The sequence below is a fragment of the Urocitellus parryii genome, chromosome 12 (genome assembly GCF_045843805.1).
Source record: "Urocitellus parryii isolate mUroPar1 chromosome 12, mUroPar1.hap1, whole genome shotgun sequence".
Classification (NCBI taxonomy): domain Eukaryota; kingdom Metazoa; phylum Chordata; class Mammalia; order Rodentia; family Sciuridae; genus Urocitellus; species Urocitellus parryii.
The window spans coordinates 49,310,686-49,327,471 of NC_135542.1; the positions used below are offsets into that span (position 1 = coordinate 49,310,686).

General features: G+C 44.8%; 1 protein-coding gene across 1 annotated transcript; it reads left to right on the top strand.

Annotated features, from left to right (window-relative positions):
* The first annotated feature begins 66 nt into the window (after nucleotides 1–66).
* Nucleotides 67–15,942, top strand: Fam228a (family with sequence similarity 228 member A). The gene is made up of 7 exons (XM_026383509.2): nucleotides 67–173; nucleotides 2,111–2,179; nucleotides 3,438–3,629; nucleotides 6,570–6,657; nucleotides 6,777–6,921; nucleotides 12,476–12,623; nucleotides 15,730–15,942. Exons 1-7 carry the CDS (start codon nucleotides 87–89, stop codon nucleotides 15,940–15,942), a joined length of 942 nt encoding a protein of 313 aa, XP_026239294.2. The 5' UTR covers nucleotides 67–86.
* The last annotated feature ends 844 nt before the right edge of the window (nucleotides 15,943–16,786 follow it).

Below are 16,786 nucleotides of genomic sequence, written 5' to 3' on the forward strand. Positions count from 1 at the left end.
CGTGGTGGGACCTGCGGCCGCTGGAGAGGGGCGGCGAGGCCCGGGGCGTCCCTAGTTTGCCTCTTCTCCCCCGAGGACTGCGGTCTATGGCTGCCACGTCCAACTACGCTGAACATTTCAGTCCAGAGAACTTAAAAAGATGGCCCCAGCCCGAGTCGGTGCCGCTCATGGAGGTGAGGCGCCCATCAACCGCCCGGGGTGGCGGGACACCTGGTCGGGCTGGGGGAGGCCGGCGGGGGAGGCCAGCTGGCCCCGCAGGGGCTCCGGGGCAGTTCCTCGCACCCAGGTCCGGTAAGGATTCCCTCGTGAGCAAAGCGTGGTCGTCTCCACCGCCCTCTGACTGGCCTCCTTGTAAGGAAAGTTCTGCCCATTTTCTTGCCCATTTCTTCAACAAACAAAAAAAGGTGGTTTAACAACCTGACCCGGCGCCGGGCGGTGCACACTCCGGTAATCCCAGAGATCTGGGAGGCCGAGGCAGGAGCGTCTAAAGGTCGAGGTCAGTTTTAGTATCATTTAGAGAGACCTTGTCTCAAAATACGAATCCAAAGGGCTGGGGATGTGGCTCCGGGTTGCGCCCTGGGCTCAGCCTGCCGCACAGCACAAGCGACAGTGTGTGTGACATCTGCTTCCTCCCCCTCTGGGGTGGCTGGGGGTGGGGTGGGGGTTCCCAAGACAGTTGTCGGATTTCTACTTCTCCAAATAGAACGATTGGTTCTAAATTTATAGTTTAGTGTCGGGGAAACGTGTTTGTTTTACATACGTTTTCAGTTTCCTTCTTAAAATAAGTCTGAGAAGGCTTCGAAGTGAGATTCTGTTTACACTATAAAGAGCGTGTTTTGGAGATTATCCAACTAGCTGTTCAAATACCATTTGAGATTTCACATGAAGATATGAAACTGGATAAAAATAAAGCTCTCCTTTCTGAGATGTCTTTATTTACAGATGGGGTATTTTGATTTGGGGTTTAGTTGACTTTGATGCAAAAGTGGGAGGAACAGAAAGAAGAACCAGAGATGGAATAACAACATTTTAAGAACCTGTATGATTTTTCACTAGAGAAAATTATTCCCGGTAACAGTGTATCTCTTCCAGATGCTGGTGTTTTTTTTTTTGTTTTGTTTTTGTTTTTACTGGAGATTGAACCAGGGGTGCTTAACTAATGAGCCACATCCCTAGTCCTTTTTAATTTTATTTTGACACAGGGTCTTGCTAAGTTGCTCAGGCCCTTGCAAAGTTGCTGAAGCTGGTTTTGAACTTGTGATCCTCCTGCCTCAGCCTCCCAAGTCGCTGGGATGAGAGGCGTGGACCACAGTGCCAGGCTCAGAGACTGGCTTTTTATTGCCCTTTCATTTTTCCTCCTTATCAATATAGGAATCAAAACTGCAGACCAGTTTATACTTATCCAAATGAAAAGGCCCTACAGTGAATATTAAAGGCATCAGCTTCACTCAAACTCATAATGGAAACAAAGTCCCTCGTGTGAGACAGGGTCTGTAAGAAGTCAGAAGCTGGGACAAGTAGCTTGGAGACTCTAGATGTTGCTCTCAACAGAACTTCCTGTGCTTTTGACCTATGAAGTGACCTTTCAGAAGACAGGAGACGTCAAGAGCCCTTTAAAACATACCTAATAAATGAGTGCCCCAGAAGAGGCTTCAATTTGTACAGGATCCCTTTAATTAGTAAGCTTATTGTTACTTAAAAAATGACTTAATGGTATGATGTCAAGGGTTTCTAAAAATATTTTCAGTTGTGGATGAACACAATGCCTTTATTTTATTTATTTTTTTAATGTGGTGACGAGGATGGAACCCAGTGCCTCACACACGCTGGGCAAGCGCTCTACCTCTGAGCCACAACCCCAGCCCTGATGTCAAGGATTTGTCTCAGAGTCATCTGGGTGGAGGGCGGAAAATGAGTAGGGATTTAGATGAAATGAAACTGACTGTGAGTTGATCATCGATGAACCTAGATGATGAGTTTTCACAATTTTCCTTAATTAAAAAGTCACACACTATGCTTTGAGGTGCAGCCATTAGATTTACCCTGAGACTTGTCATTCTGCTTTGTTTCTTCAGGATTAACCTCCTCCTCTCCAATTCTGTAATTTTAGGTATTAGCTAGAGAAGACATTGATGAAGCTGTACATGCAATATTATTTAGAGAAAATTATGTTGTGAAGGTAAGAGCTGGCTACAGACTGTGTGTTCTAAGTGTGCTTGGGGGGAGCAAGAGGGATGCAGAGAGCATGACCGAGAGCTGGTGTCACCCTGTGTTAGTCGGGTTTCTTCACTGCAACGAATACCTGAGATAAACCACTTGAAAAGAAGAAAGGTTTATTCTGGCTCCCAGCTTCAGAGGTTTTAGTCTGTGGTCACTTGGCCCCATGGCTTTGGGCCTGTGGCAAGGCAGGACTTCATGGTGGGGAGTGCATGGTGAAGCAGAGTTGCCTACCTCACAGCAGCCAGAGGGCAAAAAGAGAGAGAGGAAGGGGCAGGGGTCTCAATCTACCCTCCAATGACCTACTTCCTCCAGTAAGGCCTCGCCTCCATCACTCCCAATAGTGCTGTCAGCTGGGACGTGCATTCAACTCTCTGGGAGGACTTACTGTCCAAACTGTAGCACCGCGTCAAAGAGACTCATTTTTCAGGGAGAATGAGGCTCTCTGATTCACTCCTTATACTGCAGGGACCTGAGGTTGTGCCACCTCCTTGCAGGATCACTAAGAGTCCTGAATCCTGTTTGAATGTGTCTGAGGGATTGTTCTAACTGCTCCCTTCTTTGTCCTGGGACTACATAGAAATTCTTTCCTCCTGAAACTTGCCTCCTTCTCCTGTATCTCCTAAAACCACCCAAACGAATTAGTATTCAAGAGTAACGATCCCTCATCACTATGGAATTAGTAAACTTAAGGGGGGGGTTGATCTTAGTGAGGGGGGTTGAAATTTGGGGTTCTAATAATACTTTGACATTTGTATTGTGGTTTGCAGTTTGAAGAAAATACACATATGTTCTCATTTGGGCATCAAAGGTGGTAGGTGGGAGTAGCCTGTTTATAGATTGGAATGAGGTGTCTAAACAAATTTGGTGTTCTTTTTTGCTCTCCCAATTTAGTCACAACCTTTTCTGATGATAAGGGCTGGACATGGACTAGGTAACTAGAAAATGTTTTGAAATCCTTAAAAAGAAGCAAAAAAAAAAAAATTGGTGAGTTAGAAACAGTTTAATCTGGTTAATGAGTGAAATGCAGGTCAGTATGAAGGCACAGCGTGCCTTAGGACTGTTCATGACTTCTTCCTGCTCCGGGCTCTCAGGATCTTGTGCTAGGACTTGTAGTGGAGAGCTCAGGAACAGAGACAAGTGTGTCTTCCCCTCAACCCATATGCAAATCCCCATAAATGGAAAATCTCTTAATAATTTGTTTTGTTTGTATTCAATAGAGATTGGATACATATTTTCAGCATCTGGATACTTTTAAGGAAAGAAGAAAAGAGATGTTACACAGAAAATGGATTATGAATGTGGCAGAGCCCATTCAACAGAGAATTATGGAAAAAGTAACTTCAAATAGAGGAGCTGAAAAAACAAAGCGAGAGAACTTTGAATGTTTTTTAAAATCCACAGATAAAACGGTACTGAATTTTTTTTTAATAAATGTCAGTTTTTTCTATTTTTGTATCCATAATATTTCTTAATATTTTCCATTCATCTCATCCTACTCACATTTGCCTGATGGTGTTTATAGCTGCAGCGGGGAGGCGCTAGTGACTCTTCTCCTCCCTGTTCTTTGATCAGGAAGCAGTGGGTCCCCGGGGTCCCCTACCCAGCCTTCCCGTAGCTCTCATGAACCAGGACTGGGTCATGTGTCCACGCAGGGTCAGGAGAGAGCCTTTCTAATCCCTGTGGTCAGCCAGCCATTGATACGGGGCTAACAGTTCAGCTCTTCAGACTGGCTTTACAAAACAACATGCGTTTGGTTTCTTACTTTGAAGATGTTTTTTTCTTTTAACTTTTGAGGTCAGAAGTCTCCTTAGGAATTTAGGCCCACCTATTTGCAGTACCAAATTTGTCTACAGTATTTTCACTCTGTTTTTTTTTTTGGGGGGGGGGTGAATACCAGGCATTGAACTGAGGGGCACGCGACCAGCGATCACTGAGCCATATCCCAGCCCTATTTTGTATTTTATTTAGAGACAGGGTCTCACTGAGTTGCTTAGTGCCTCGCCATTGCTGAGGCTGGCTTTGAACTCGCAATCCTTCTGTCTCAGCCTCCCGAGCAGCGGGATTACAGGCGTGTGCCACCATATCCAGCCACTCTTCATTTTGTTTTTGGTCCCCCTCCTTAGGTATTTACTGGAGATGTAGAACAGTTTAGTTGGGATGTCAGAGCATTGAAGTGTATTTGTGAACAACATTTCTGATATATATGTTAAATACCTACACACCCTATGAGTGCACGATCAAAGTGCACAATCTTAGTTATGTCCAGAAGTGAGATCATACACGTGTACCACAGGAAAGTCACTTCTCAAAAATAACATGTTGAAGTCCAAGTGATTTCAAGTGTCTGTGATTTAGTGTGAGCCACGTGAGCTAGCGTCCACCAAAACATCTGCGCTCTCAGGTGAAACAGGCTGTACCCAGCCTGTCTGGCCCTGTCACTCCTGTGGCCACACAGCTATAGAACCTTTAGAAGAGGGTGGAGTCTCAGCCCCACTTCATAGCAGGAAGAGTGGAGAGAGGTGGGTGTTTACCCAGGAGCTGGCCCGAAGGGGAGTAAATACTAAGGGTATGAAAGGCAGACCTGTGACTGATGGGCAGGCGTGTGGACTCACATCTGTTCCAGGAAGTTACAAGGCAGAATCACCCTCAGTCTAAGGATAAACTTCCTCATGATTAAAATGACCCAAAGAGCGACTGCCTTGTGGAGCAGAAAGTTCTCAAAACAAGGCTCTTTGGTGATTTCAGACTAAAACTGAATGATTCCTTGTAAAAGATGGTGGACTTTCACTGCAGTCTAAATTTCTGCCAAAGCCTCTTATAACCCTTTGAAGCTGTGTGTTTATCTAAAAATGAGCAGTTGGCTATTTGGTTTTTATGAATCTTGCAAACAGTTCTTGTGATTTGCTCTTAGGTGTGTTTTTTTCCTAAAAGAAATTGTATCTAGGGATCATTATGATGATCTTTTCTGTAGGAAGAGAAAGAAACCAAATTATGGAAAAGCACGGTAGGCGTCTTTTATTTATTTATCCTTAGGAGTGCTGGAGTTGGGAAAACCTGGTCATTTTAGTGCTTCTGTGCGTGTGTGCTGGGAGGGAGCTCTGGGCTTCACACAGGCTAGGCAGGTTCTCTATCTCTGAGCTACCCCCCCACCCCCGAGCCTGCGAGTTCTCAGAGTTATTCTCTATCCCTTTTCTAAATATCCAAATAAGCCTTTCCCTGACTATTAGAATAGGAACCCAAAGAACTTAGATGGTTGCATAATGTATCTGTGTGAGAAATTTGCTCTTTCATTTATTCATTTGTTCACTGGCCTCCAACAGAGGAAGAGAGGCCCGGGGACAGTGTGTACAGTGGAGCGTGACTTGTCACAGGATCTATACGGAGTCAATGGAGGCTCCTCTCTGCAGAAGGTGTGTGGGGTCGCAGGAAGGCTGCCCAGAAGAGCCAAGAGTTGGAATCCTACCAGTGAACCAGTTAAAACGGCGAGATGCAGGTTTTAGTTTTGCTCCTGGGCAGCAGAATTAGCCATCAGATATTGCTGTTAGTTGTGGGGTTTTTTGCTTTGTTTTGTTTGTTTGTTTGTTTGTTTGTTTTAATGATATGTCTCACCCTGAAGAGAGACGTGGTTTATTTTGCTTCTTGCAGACACCCAAGCCAGATCAGGTTCTTTTGGTCATGCGCTCTTTAGTGTGAATCTATCTTTTAATTAAGATTTATTGATTTTACTTCTTGGGCTTTAGGAGTCTTGTTAGGGAAGTCAGGGCCTCTGACATGATGGAGATTTGGGCTTGCTTTGTTTTCTATTAGGTGCAGAGTCCTGTCTGAGATGCTTGGCGCGGCACCCAGACCCTCGGGCCCAGCATTGGGTTAAGTGTTGTGAGGAACTACAGGGAAAAGCCCAAGGCTTATAATCAGGAGGAGAGAAAGAAATACCTTCTAAAATGACCCGCGGACGTCCCCTCTGCAGCGGCTTCCCCAAGGGCCTCCCTCCTCCTCGGTGGCTGGAGCGCTCCTTGTGCTCTTGCAGTGTCCTGAGCTGGCTTCTCTCAAGACTAGAGGGTCACTGTGTGTGACCTGTCTGTTCTAGACTGAGGGACCCTTCAGGACAAGACCTGGCCTGGGCATGGCGTGTAGTGGCCCAGCCACAGCAGGACTGCGCCAGAGGGAGCAGGCCACCTCCTTCCCTCTGCTCCATGGAGGCAGCCGCTGTCTACTCTCCTGGCTCTGTGGACGGGGTGCTCCTGGGCCTCTGTTCTCAGGGTACACAAAGGCCTGGAATGCTTTGCCCAGGTGTGAACAGCCTAATACTAAGGCATTTTGGGTCTCAAAGTGTGTCACTTTTTTTGCAGGCTCCAGTCCCTCCGTTTTGTGGTCCTCTGCTGCGAAGACAGCAAAAGGCAGAGGAAGAGGCCAGAGCCAGCCGTCGATATGAGACAGGTGCTCTGGGGTCAGGGACTTCAGGCTTAGAGACTGCTAATTGTCAAATGATGCTCCAGCCCAAGCCCCACTGGGGCTGTTTTTAAGAGTGTTGACTTAGATGTTTTATTTTCCTACAGGAAAACAATACTTCGCCAAAGAGCTCAAGGAAACCAAGGACAGACTGCACGCCAAATGGCCCCCGTTCATTTTCACTCTGCAAAACGTGGTTCCGAAAGAGTCTCATAAAGCCTCTGGGGTACCCAGGAAAAGTAAGGCATTCAGGTACGGAGACAGCACCCAAATGAACAAGCAAATGCTTGTTGCACCTGCAGTTTAGGGTACTTCCTAATGTAAGTTTTGTAACTAGTCATTTTTTTTTTTTTAGTGACTTCTGGTTTTCTTGTTTTTACTATCATCACCTTTGTGTTAGGCAGTATATGTAGAGAACAGCATGAAACACAAATAACTTAACAGATCCCAAATAAAATGAAGATATTTAAAAATAAAAGGCTAAGTAGTATTCCACTGTGTATCTATACCACAGTTTCTTTATCCATTCGTCTATTGAAGGGCATCTAGGCTGCTTCCACTGTTTAGCTATTGTGAATTGAGCTGCTATAAACATTGAAGTGGCTGCATCTCTGCAGCATGCTGATTTTAAGTCCGTTGGGTATAGAGGAGAGGGATAGCTGGGTCAAACAGTGGTTCCAATCCAAGTTTTCTAAGATATCTCCATACTGTTTTCCAAACTGCTTATACCATTTTGCAATCCCAGCAATGAATCAGTGTACCTTTTTCCCCACATCCTTGCCCGCACTTATTGTTGCTTGATTTTTTGATAATTGCCATTCTGACTGGAGTGAGATGAAATCTTAGAGTAGTTTTGATTTGCATTTCTCTAATTGTTGGAGATGTTGAACATTTTTTTTCATAAATTTGTTGTATATCTTCTTCTGTGAAGAATCTGCTCATTTTCTTAGCCCATTCATTGATTGGGTTATTGGTTTTTTTGGTGTTAGGTTTTTTGAGTTCTTTAGACATCCTGGAGATCAGTGCTCCATCTGAGGTGTGTGTGATAAAAATTTGCTCCCACTCTGTAGGCTCCCTCTTCACTTCATCAATTGTCTCTTTTGCTGAGAAGAAGCTTTTTAGTGTGAATCCATCCCATTTATTGATTCCTGATTTTACTCCTTGTGCTTTAGGAGTCTTTTAAGGAAGTCAGGGCCCCTGACATGATGGAGATTTGGGCCTGTTTTTTTTTTTTTTTTTTTTTTATTAGGTGCAGAGTCTCTGGCCTAATTCCTAGGTCCTTGATTCACTATGACTTTTGTTCTTTCTTTTCTGAAGCGAATCTTTCCTAGAAGAATTTCTAGGCCTCAAGTTGTATCATGTATAAATACTTCAGGGGCTGGGGATGTGGCTCAAGCGGTAGAGCGCTCGCCTAGCGTGCGTGCGGCCCGGGTTCGATCCTCAGCACCACATACCAACAAAGATGTTGTGTCCGCCGAGAACTAAAAAATAAATATTAAAAAAATTCTCTCTCTCTGTCCCCCTCTCTCTCTCACTCTCTCTTAAAATAAATAAATAAATTAATTAATAAATACTTCAGTATATCCTTCACAACCAGTAAACAAACAAAAGTTATTTTTATAATTTTCCTAAGTGTGTTTTTGCTTATGGGGACCCTTTCAGCTTCTATTAGCTTCAAAATGCTTACTTATCCTTTATTTTTTCTTTTTAACATAATACATTTTAGTTTTCCAGAAAATTTTATGTTCACATAAAATACTGAGACAGTTCCTTTATATCCTCTGTCCACAGATACACGTCTCCCTCCACTGTGGACATCCTTTGCCACAATAGTGCATTACAGTCAATGAAAGCACATTGACATAATCAGTCCATGATTTATGTGACAGTTCATTTTTGGTGGTGTACCATGTTATGGGATTTAACAAATGTATAGTGATGTGCAGCCCTCATTACAGTATCTTACAGGATAGTTTCACTATACCCCAAATCATCTGTGTTCTACCAATTTATCCCCTGCCCCCGTTCTCAGCAACCACTGATCTCTTTACTATCTCCATAGATTTTTCTTTTCCAGAGTGTCATATGTTTGGAATTATATAGTAAATAGTCTTTCACATTTCATTTATCTATCTATCTATCTATCTATCTATCTATCTATCTATCTATTACTGAAGATTTAACCCAGGGGTGCTTTACCACTGAACTACATTCCCAGCCCTCCCTCCAATTTTTTCCTATTTTTGTCCAGATTTTTTATTGGTGCATTATAGTTGTGCATAATGATGGGTCCCCAGTCCTTTTTTGTTTTTAAATTTTGAGACAGGGTCTCACCAAGTTGCTTGGGGCCTCACTAAGTTGCTGGGGCTGGCTTTGAACTTGTGATCCTCCTTCCTCAGCCTCCTCAGTCACTAGAATTATAGTGTGCACTACCATACTTGGCTTACCTTCATTTAAATTTTTTTTTTTTTTTTTTTTTTAGTTGTAGTTGGACACAATACCTTTGTTTTTATTTATTTATTTTTATGTGGTGCTGAGGATTGAACCCAGGGCCTCACAGGCACTAGGCAAGTGCTCTCCTGCTGAGCCACAACCCCAGCCCCCTACCTTCATTTGAAAGAAAAAAATTTATTTGTTCTTTTTAGATATACATGACAGTAAAGTCACCTTCATTTATAAAAGCATGCTTTTACACAATAAAGAATACTAGGTTGGAAGTTATTTTGTTTTAACATATATCCTGTTGTCACTCTTTTAATTAAGAAATCGAAAGTGCCAGTCTTACTGTTGTTCTTTTCAAAGTAATTTATCTCTTTTCCCTGGATACTTTTAGGATTTTCTCATTCTTTGATTTTTTTTTTTTTTTTTGTAGTGTTATGGGATGTTTTCAGATGTGGATTTCTTTTTCTACTTGGAATTCATGGTTTGTCTTGTGTCTGTAGATTCATGTCTTTAGCTGATTTTGGAACAATCCGAGTCATTTTCTCTTTGATTGTTACTGCTGCTATAATTCTCTCTCTCTTCTCTTTTGGGTACTCCAGTTAAACATATTTTAGATTTTCTCACTGTGACCTTTTATGGCTCTTATTTTTCTTGTGAATTTTCTATTCTTTTTGTCTCTCCATATTTGATTCTAGATTTTTTAAAATCTCTTTCATTGTGTCTGATAATCTGTTTTTAAACCCATTTGCTGAGTTCTTATTTTCAGCCATTTTGTTGTGCGGTTCTAGAATTCCTGTTTGGTTCTTTTCATAGGAAAATGTTCTGAAGAGGGCTGTCTGTGCTCAGGGGTCTGGAGAGTCTCCACCCTCACTCCACTGGGGAACCTAACTCAAATGCAAATGCGTAGCTTGACTTGCCCACTGCGGGAGGAGATGTTGAGAACAAGATTAAATGCCTAACTGTGAGGACAGCTACCAGGTCCCAGGAGGAAAAATAACCCACCAAAGATCCTCAGAGCACAGAGGAAGCAGTTTCTACCCTGGTACGAAATGCTCCAAGGGAAGTGTGGAAGCAGGGCTTAGCTGGAGAGTGTCAGCTCAGTCCTGACAGCCTGTCCCCTTTCTGGAATTGTTTCCACAGACATCCAGTGGCTTTACAATGAGGAGTGTTTGGGGTAGATTTTCTGGTTCCCACTAGTTGTTGCAGCAGAATGCAAATTTGGACACTCACTACTGAAGTGGAAGTGTCATGGTGCTGGGGTTCAAACTCAGGGCCTTATATACATTCTAGAAAAGTGCTCTATCACTGATCTGCATCCCTAGCCCCCTTTTTAAAACCACTTTTATTTGAACATTAATAATAACCCAACTTCTCATCTCCTCTTGAAAAGACCCCCGTTTCCCTGTCCAAGGAGAATCACACGAAACACTGGCTGCAAAAAGCACGAGGGATTTATTGGGGGACACAGGCGCCTGCGGGTGCCCAGCAGAACCTCAGCCGGAGCTTTGGTGAGCTGGCACACCGGGCTTGGGGGATACAGAGATTTTTATAGGGTAAAGGGGCAGTCTTCACACGGGGGAAACAATAGGTTTCTTATTGGTTAATTTTAAACCCAGCATATAGATTACCTAAAGGGCAAAGTTGTTTTTCACTGTATGTTACTAAAAAAGAACCACATAAAAGCTACATATTTGCACTCTGGTCCTCCTGTTCCTGCTCATTCAGGCATGCCTAGGGACCTGGTCCTTTGTCCTTTCCCAACCGGTTACACCTAACTAATTATCTGAAAAACACCTCTGGTGCCTGCGTAGGTTGTGACATGCCTCGGTGGTTTTGCAACTAGGCCTGAGGTTGTTGGGCTGGGGTCTTTCACTCTTCCTTTCCCCTCTCTGGCTCCCCAGCCCCTGATGTTGCAGTGCTCAGCTGGTCCTTCTTCTTTAATCTGGTCTCTTCCAGAGTCTCTGCCTAACAGCTTGAGTGATGTCTCAGGAGCAATCAGCCGAGAACTCTGGGTAGCTTCCCATAACCCTCTCAAACGTATGCAGTCTCCTTAACAGGCACACAAGGTGCCATCTGGGCCCTGACACCCTTTCTGGCTTCATCTCAAAAATCCCTTTTCCTTAAAGAAAAGAAATACATATTATCCACAGGAGTCTCTGGTCAAGTCTGCATGTTTACAGCTCCTGACCCTTGGGGTCATGAGTGTCCCTGCTCTATCACTGGCCACTTCAGTGCTGCAAGAAAGTCCCACAGTAGCATGGCCCACCCTCCCAGCAGCCAGCCCCTGAGGGCAGGGCTGTGTTCCCAGTGCTCAGCTAGAGAGTGGTGGGGGACGGGTAAACGGAGGGAGAAAAGAGATGGGAGTGGGTTACCTGCAGCCTTTTGGTGACAGCCCTCTGGGTGCCTCACACAGCTGACCAAGTAAGAAAGGACTTAAGCTCGAGGTGGTCAGATGAGTCAGAAGCAATTTGATTAACAAAGAACATAATCCTTCTCAAGTTAAAGAAATGGGGGCAGGGGAGGTACATATGTTAGAAAGCACCAGCAAATTGTGAAAGACAAGGCCAGAAAGCCAGACTGCTTGGGGGACAAGAGATCAGTCCCTTCCTTTTGGGGACTATGTGGTTTTCACTGTCACTTCCTGTGAACCTGCTTCATTTCTGTTTCTGTGCGCGCTGCTTTCTCTGCAGGGGTAGGAAGCAGATGCTCCAGTTTTGCTGACTTTCGGGCTTGAGCACTGGAGGCTGTCTATTAATCCCTCATCACAACTCTCTCTGTGCCTCAGCCACAGCTGGAGAAGGGTCCCAGGACACCTGCTTATCTGCAGACTGTGCCAGCAGGGGTGTGGGTGGGCAGAGAGACTGAGAGCTGTATTAGCCAGCTTCACATCATCACAGTGAAATACCTGAAGCAATTAGCCTCCAAAGAGAAAAGGTTTCCGTAGCTCAGTTTTCAAGGTTCAAGTCCAGGACGAGGTGGTCCCAACTGCTTTGGGCCATTGTTGAGGGAAGTACATCATGGCAAGAATACTTGTAGGAGCAAACTGCTCACATCAGGAGTCAGGAAGCAGAGAGAGAAAAAGGAAAAGACCAAGGTCCCATGGTCCCTTTCAATGACATGCACCCAAGACCTGTGACCCTCCCAGTAGGCCTCACAGCACCTCCCCATACTACCAACCTGGGAACCTAAGTTCAGTAAGGACCTTTAGGGGTCTCATCCAATCCATAGCAGAGGGACAGCTACCACTGATGTCTCGATGGCTTTTCCTTTTTATAATGAACACAGAGTTCACTAAATTAATTCCTTAGAACGGTACAGTTCAGTTTGTTCTGAGTTGAGATAATGTTTCTTCTTTTCTCCAAAGTCCTGAAAGGCCTATCTGTATGGAAAAGAAGCGTCTGTTTGGTAAGAAGACGACCGACCTCAGCCAGCTTGCTTGCCAGCTTGCTTTTGAAAGGCAGTTCCGTGTCTCCCAGCTCTGCAAGAACAAGGAGGCTGAGAAGAGGGGTCTGGTGAGCGGGACCTGGGGCAGGGCCTGGCTGGCAGGATTTGGCAGCATCCCCAAGACAGTATTCTCCACCTCAAAAGCAGAGCCCCCAGCAAAGCCTTCCCTCAAAACTAGGCTCCTGGGGGCAGAGGGGGCAGTAGCCCAGGAAAGGGGCAAAGAGGAGCCGGCAGAAGGGGACAGTGGCTCCATGCACAAGAACCAGTGGGCTGTCTTGACCTGGAGCTGCTGCTGGGGGGGGGCACTCTGGGTGGGAAAGCCTTGGGTCATGAGGCTCAGATGGTGGCAGATGTGGGACCTTGGACCCCACTTTCAAGAGACCCTTGGCAGAAAGGAGCTGCCCTCTAAGGTGGTCTCAGCTCTTTTCCATGAGTCTGCGTCCTCCCACCATTTTTCTACCATTGATCACTTCTCACATCCAAGCCTGACCAAAAATCTTGTTTTCAGTTCAGTCACAGGAGGTGGGGATTTTTTGAACTGAAATTTATACAAAAAGGGGTAAAGCAAAATGAGATGTTAAGTATCTAAAAGGTCTTTTATTTTACCTTTATTTTCTTTTAGTGGTGCTGGGATTGAACCTCAGGCCTCGTGCTTGCCAGGAGAGCTGCCTCAGCCTTAAGAGGTGTTTTATATACAGGGATTCTGCCATCAGTTTTCCACCCAGTGCTCACGGTTTGGTGGGCACAGCAGCTCCTGGCCTGCTCCCCCATCCCTCCCCCACAGCCCTGAAGCCTGAGGTTAGCCCCTGGGGAAGCGCCTGCCGTAGGCCAAGGGTCCAGGACCTGTTGTGAGTGGACAGCTGCACGTCTTTGATTCTCCTTCCACCAGCCACACGCAGAGGGCCAAGGACCATCTCCTCTCTCCAGTTTGAAAACCTGGTTGGATATTTTGGGACCCAGCTTCTCCTCAGCCTGTTGTTCTCCCAGTCTCTCTGGAGCCAAATGAATTCTCCTTAGATGGCAGGTTACCAGACTGCTTTCCTCATCAGCTTTTTCTGAGCATAATTATATTTGAGAGCAAAGGAGCCGCCCCATTCAATTTTTTAAAATATTGAATGTGGGTGATGATTTCATGTACATATTAATATATCCTTCACTCCACCTTGTTACTGTGTGTGGTGAGAACACTTAAGATCCACTCTCTCAGCAAGTTTCCGGTCCAGTTGTCCCTTGGTATCTGTGGGGATTGCTTCTAGGATGCTCTGAATCCCACAGCATGTGATGCTCGAGCCCCTTAGGTAGACGGTGTAATTTTTGCACATACCCTATGCACATCCTCCTATGTACTTTAAGTCATCTCTAGATTACTTAAGATGCCTAGATCAATATAAATGCACTTTTAAATAGTTCTGATGTATCGTTTAAAAAGTAATGATCAGGAAAAAAGTCTAAATGTTCAGTACAGATACAGTTTTTCCCCCAAATATTTTTTATTTGCAGTTGATTAAATCCATGGATGCGGAATCCATGAATAGGGAAGTCCAACCGTATATAATAGAGTATTAATAACTTAGTCACCATGCTGTACAGTGGGTCTCTAGAGCGTCATGATTAAAAGTGGACAGTTTTTGACCAAGGTCTCCCCCTTTTCCCACCTCTCACCTGCTCTCTTGAGTTCAGCTTTTTTAGATTTCACACATCAACCAGTTTTTGCAGTGTTAATCTTTCTGGGACTGGCTTGTTTCATTGGGAATGATGTCCTCCAAGTTCATCCATGTTGTTACAAACGATAGGACTTCCTTGTCTTTACCAATTCACCTATCAATGGACACTTAGTTTACCTGTCTTAGCTGTTGTGAATAATGTTGCAATAAACATGGCAGTGAAAATATCTATTCAAGACATGGTTTTATTTCCTTCAAATATATATGCTCAGTTGTGAAGTAACTGGATGATATAGAGGTTATGTTTTTAAATTTTGGGAAACCTCCATATTGTTCTTCATAATGGCTGTACCAGTTTATGTTCTACTGAAAGTGGACGTGTTCCCTTTTCTCCATATACTCACCCACACTTGTTAATTTGACTTGTTGATAACTGACAACCTAACAGGTGTGATATGCTATCTTACTATGGTTTCAATCTACATTTCCCTGATTAGTGATGTTGAGCATCTTTTCTTATGGCTATTATCATTTGTCTTCTTTAAAAAATATCTATTCACAACTCAGGAGGCTGAGGCAGAAGGATCACAAGTTCAAGGCCAGCCTCAGCAATTTAGTGAGACCGTGTCTCAAAATTAAAAATAAAAAGGGATATGGATGTAGCTCAGTGGTAAAGAATCCCTGGGTAAATACCCCAAATCTATTCAAGCTCTTTCCCATTTTTAAATTGAGTTCTTAGCTTTTCTGCTATTGGGTTGTATGATTTCCTCATGTATTTTGAATACTGACTCCTTATTGGCTATATAGTTTGCAAGTATTTTCTCCTATTCCTCATTGTTTGTTTCCTTTGCTGTATAGAAGCTTTTTGGTGTGATGATCCACTTGTTTATCTCAGATCTTCATGTGACTAGTCAGCTCTACTCTTATGGTAGCGAAGGTTATTTGCTATCACCAAACAGTAGATAGTGGTTTAAACACACAGAGGTTTGCTCTTGTTTGTGCCTCAGTATTGGGTGGGTACATCCGCAGGCTGGCCCACTTTCAGGACTCTTCTGATGGGCCTTTGTCATCTTCAGCACCTGGCTTCCAGGAAACTCATTCATGTCAACCATAAAGGGGAAGCAATTTGGGATGAGTTCTGCCCTAGCATCTGTGGGCCAGGCCTGGGGTGTGCACGTCACTCCTCTGATCTGTAGGCTAGGACCCTGTCACAGTTGTCCCTAACTGAAGGGTGCAAGGGTGCTGGGAACACCTGGCTGGTCTGAGCACAGTGGCAGGGGATCCTGTGTGGACAGCAGGTCTCTGCACACTAAGGTCCACGCAGCTGAGGATGGAGATCTCACGGGAGAGCGCAGAGAGCAGAGGAGACAAGCGAGGCAGGAGGTGGTGCAGAGCCCCCTGAGACTCAGCTTGGCAGAAGGACCGGGTGTGGGGCAGGATTCTAGGTCCCTCTGCTCCGGTGAGCCTCCACGACCTTACACCACACTCAGTCCTTCTCTTCTGTCACTAGGTTTTAGGGACCCGACAGCAGAGACCCCGCTCCTGGGCAGCTGGGGATCATGAACAGAGATGGGGGCCACAGCCCGTAGAAAGAAGAGTGATGACAGCCGAGGTCCTGGGGAAGCACCTGGCCTCCCTGCAGGGGATGGCCAGGCAAGGCCATCATTGGCACAAGGTAATAAAGCTTCACGGACTTCGGTCTGCCATGTCCTGCAATAGTTAAAGGATTGGGAAAATGGTTTTCCCCTCGAGGAGTGGAAGGATATTGCAAGAAGTGTCCAGATAGTAGCACTTACTGTTTATGGAGCTCTGGTAATGAAACAGGAACCTTGAGTTGAGAATTTTAATAGCAAGATGGATTATTATCCCCTAATATTTGATGCTCAGAGAGGCACAGTGCTGGCTGGGAGCCAATATCCAGGTTTTACGAATAGTGTCCCACTCCAAGTCAGTCCCAGTAATGCCCCCAGGGGACACTTTCTCCTCTGACACACTTGGTAACAAAGCCAGGTTGCTAACAAGTGGATCCTCTTTAGGAAGGTGGAGTTACCCTTTGGCCAAGTGTCCTTCCAGAGGATGATGGAATTGCTGGGTGCATTACTGACGGGCATTATCCTCCAAGGTCACTGAAGCCATCTTACTCAGATCAGGCAGGTGACTCTGTCCTAAATTTGCCCAAAGAACCCTGACTTGTCTCAAGATGGAGAAATGGTACTAGTCACAGCTCATCTAGTGAGAATTAAAGTCCCCAGTAGTCCTTGGAAGAGGAGGATTGTTCTGCAGTTACAGCTAAAAAACAAACAAACAAACAAACAAACAAAAACCCCAGAACTGGTTTTAAACGTGCCCTATCATTAGGGACATGGCAGGCATTCTGACATTAGCCCACAGTTAGCTCCAGAACCAATACTTGCATTTTTCCAAACCTGAGAGATGGCCAGCAGTTTGCTTGCTCAGTGAGGCTGTGCTGACCTGCCAGACTTTGCTGTAAGTGAGCAAAATGTTCAGTTGTTTTTGTCAATTCCAAATGCTGTTTCTTCTTTTTGTCTGTTTTATCCAATCATTGT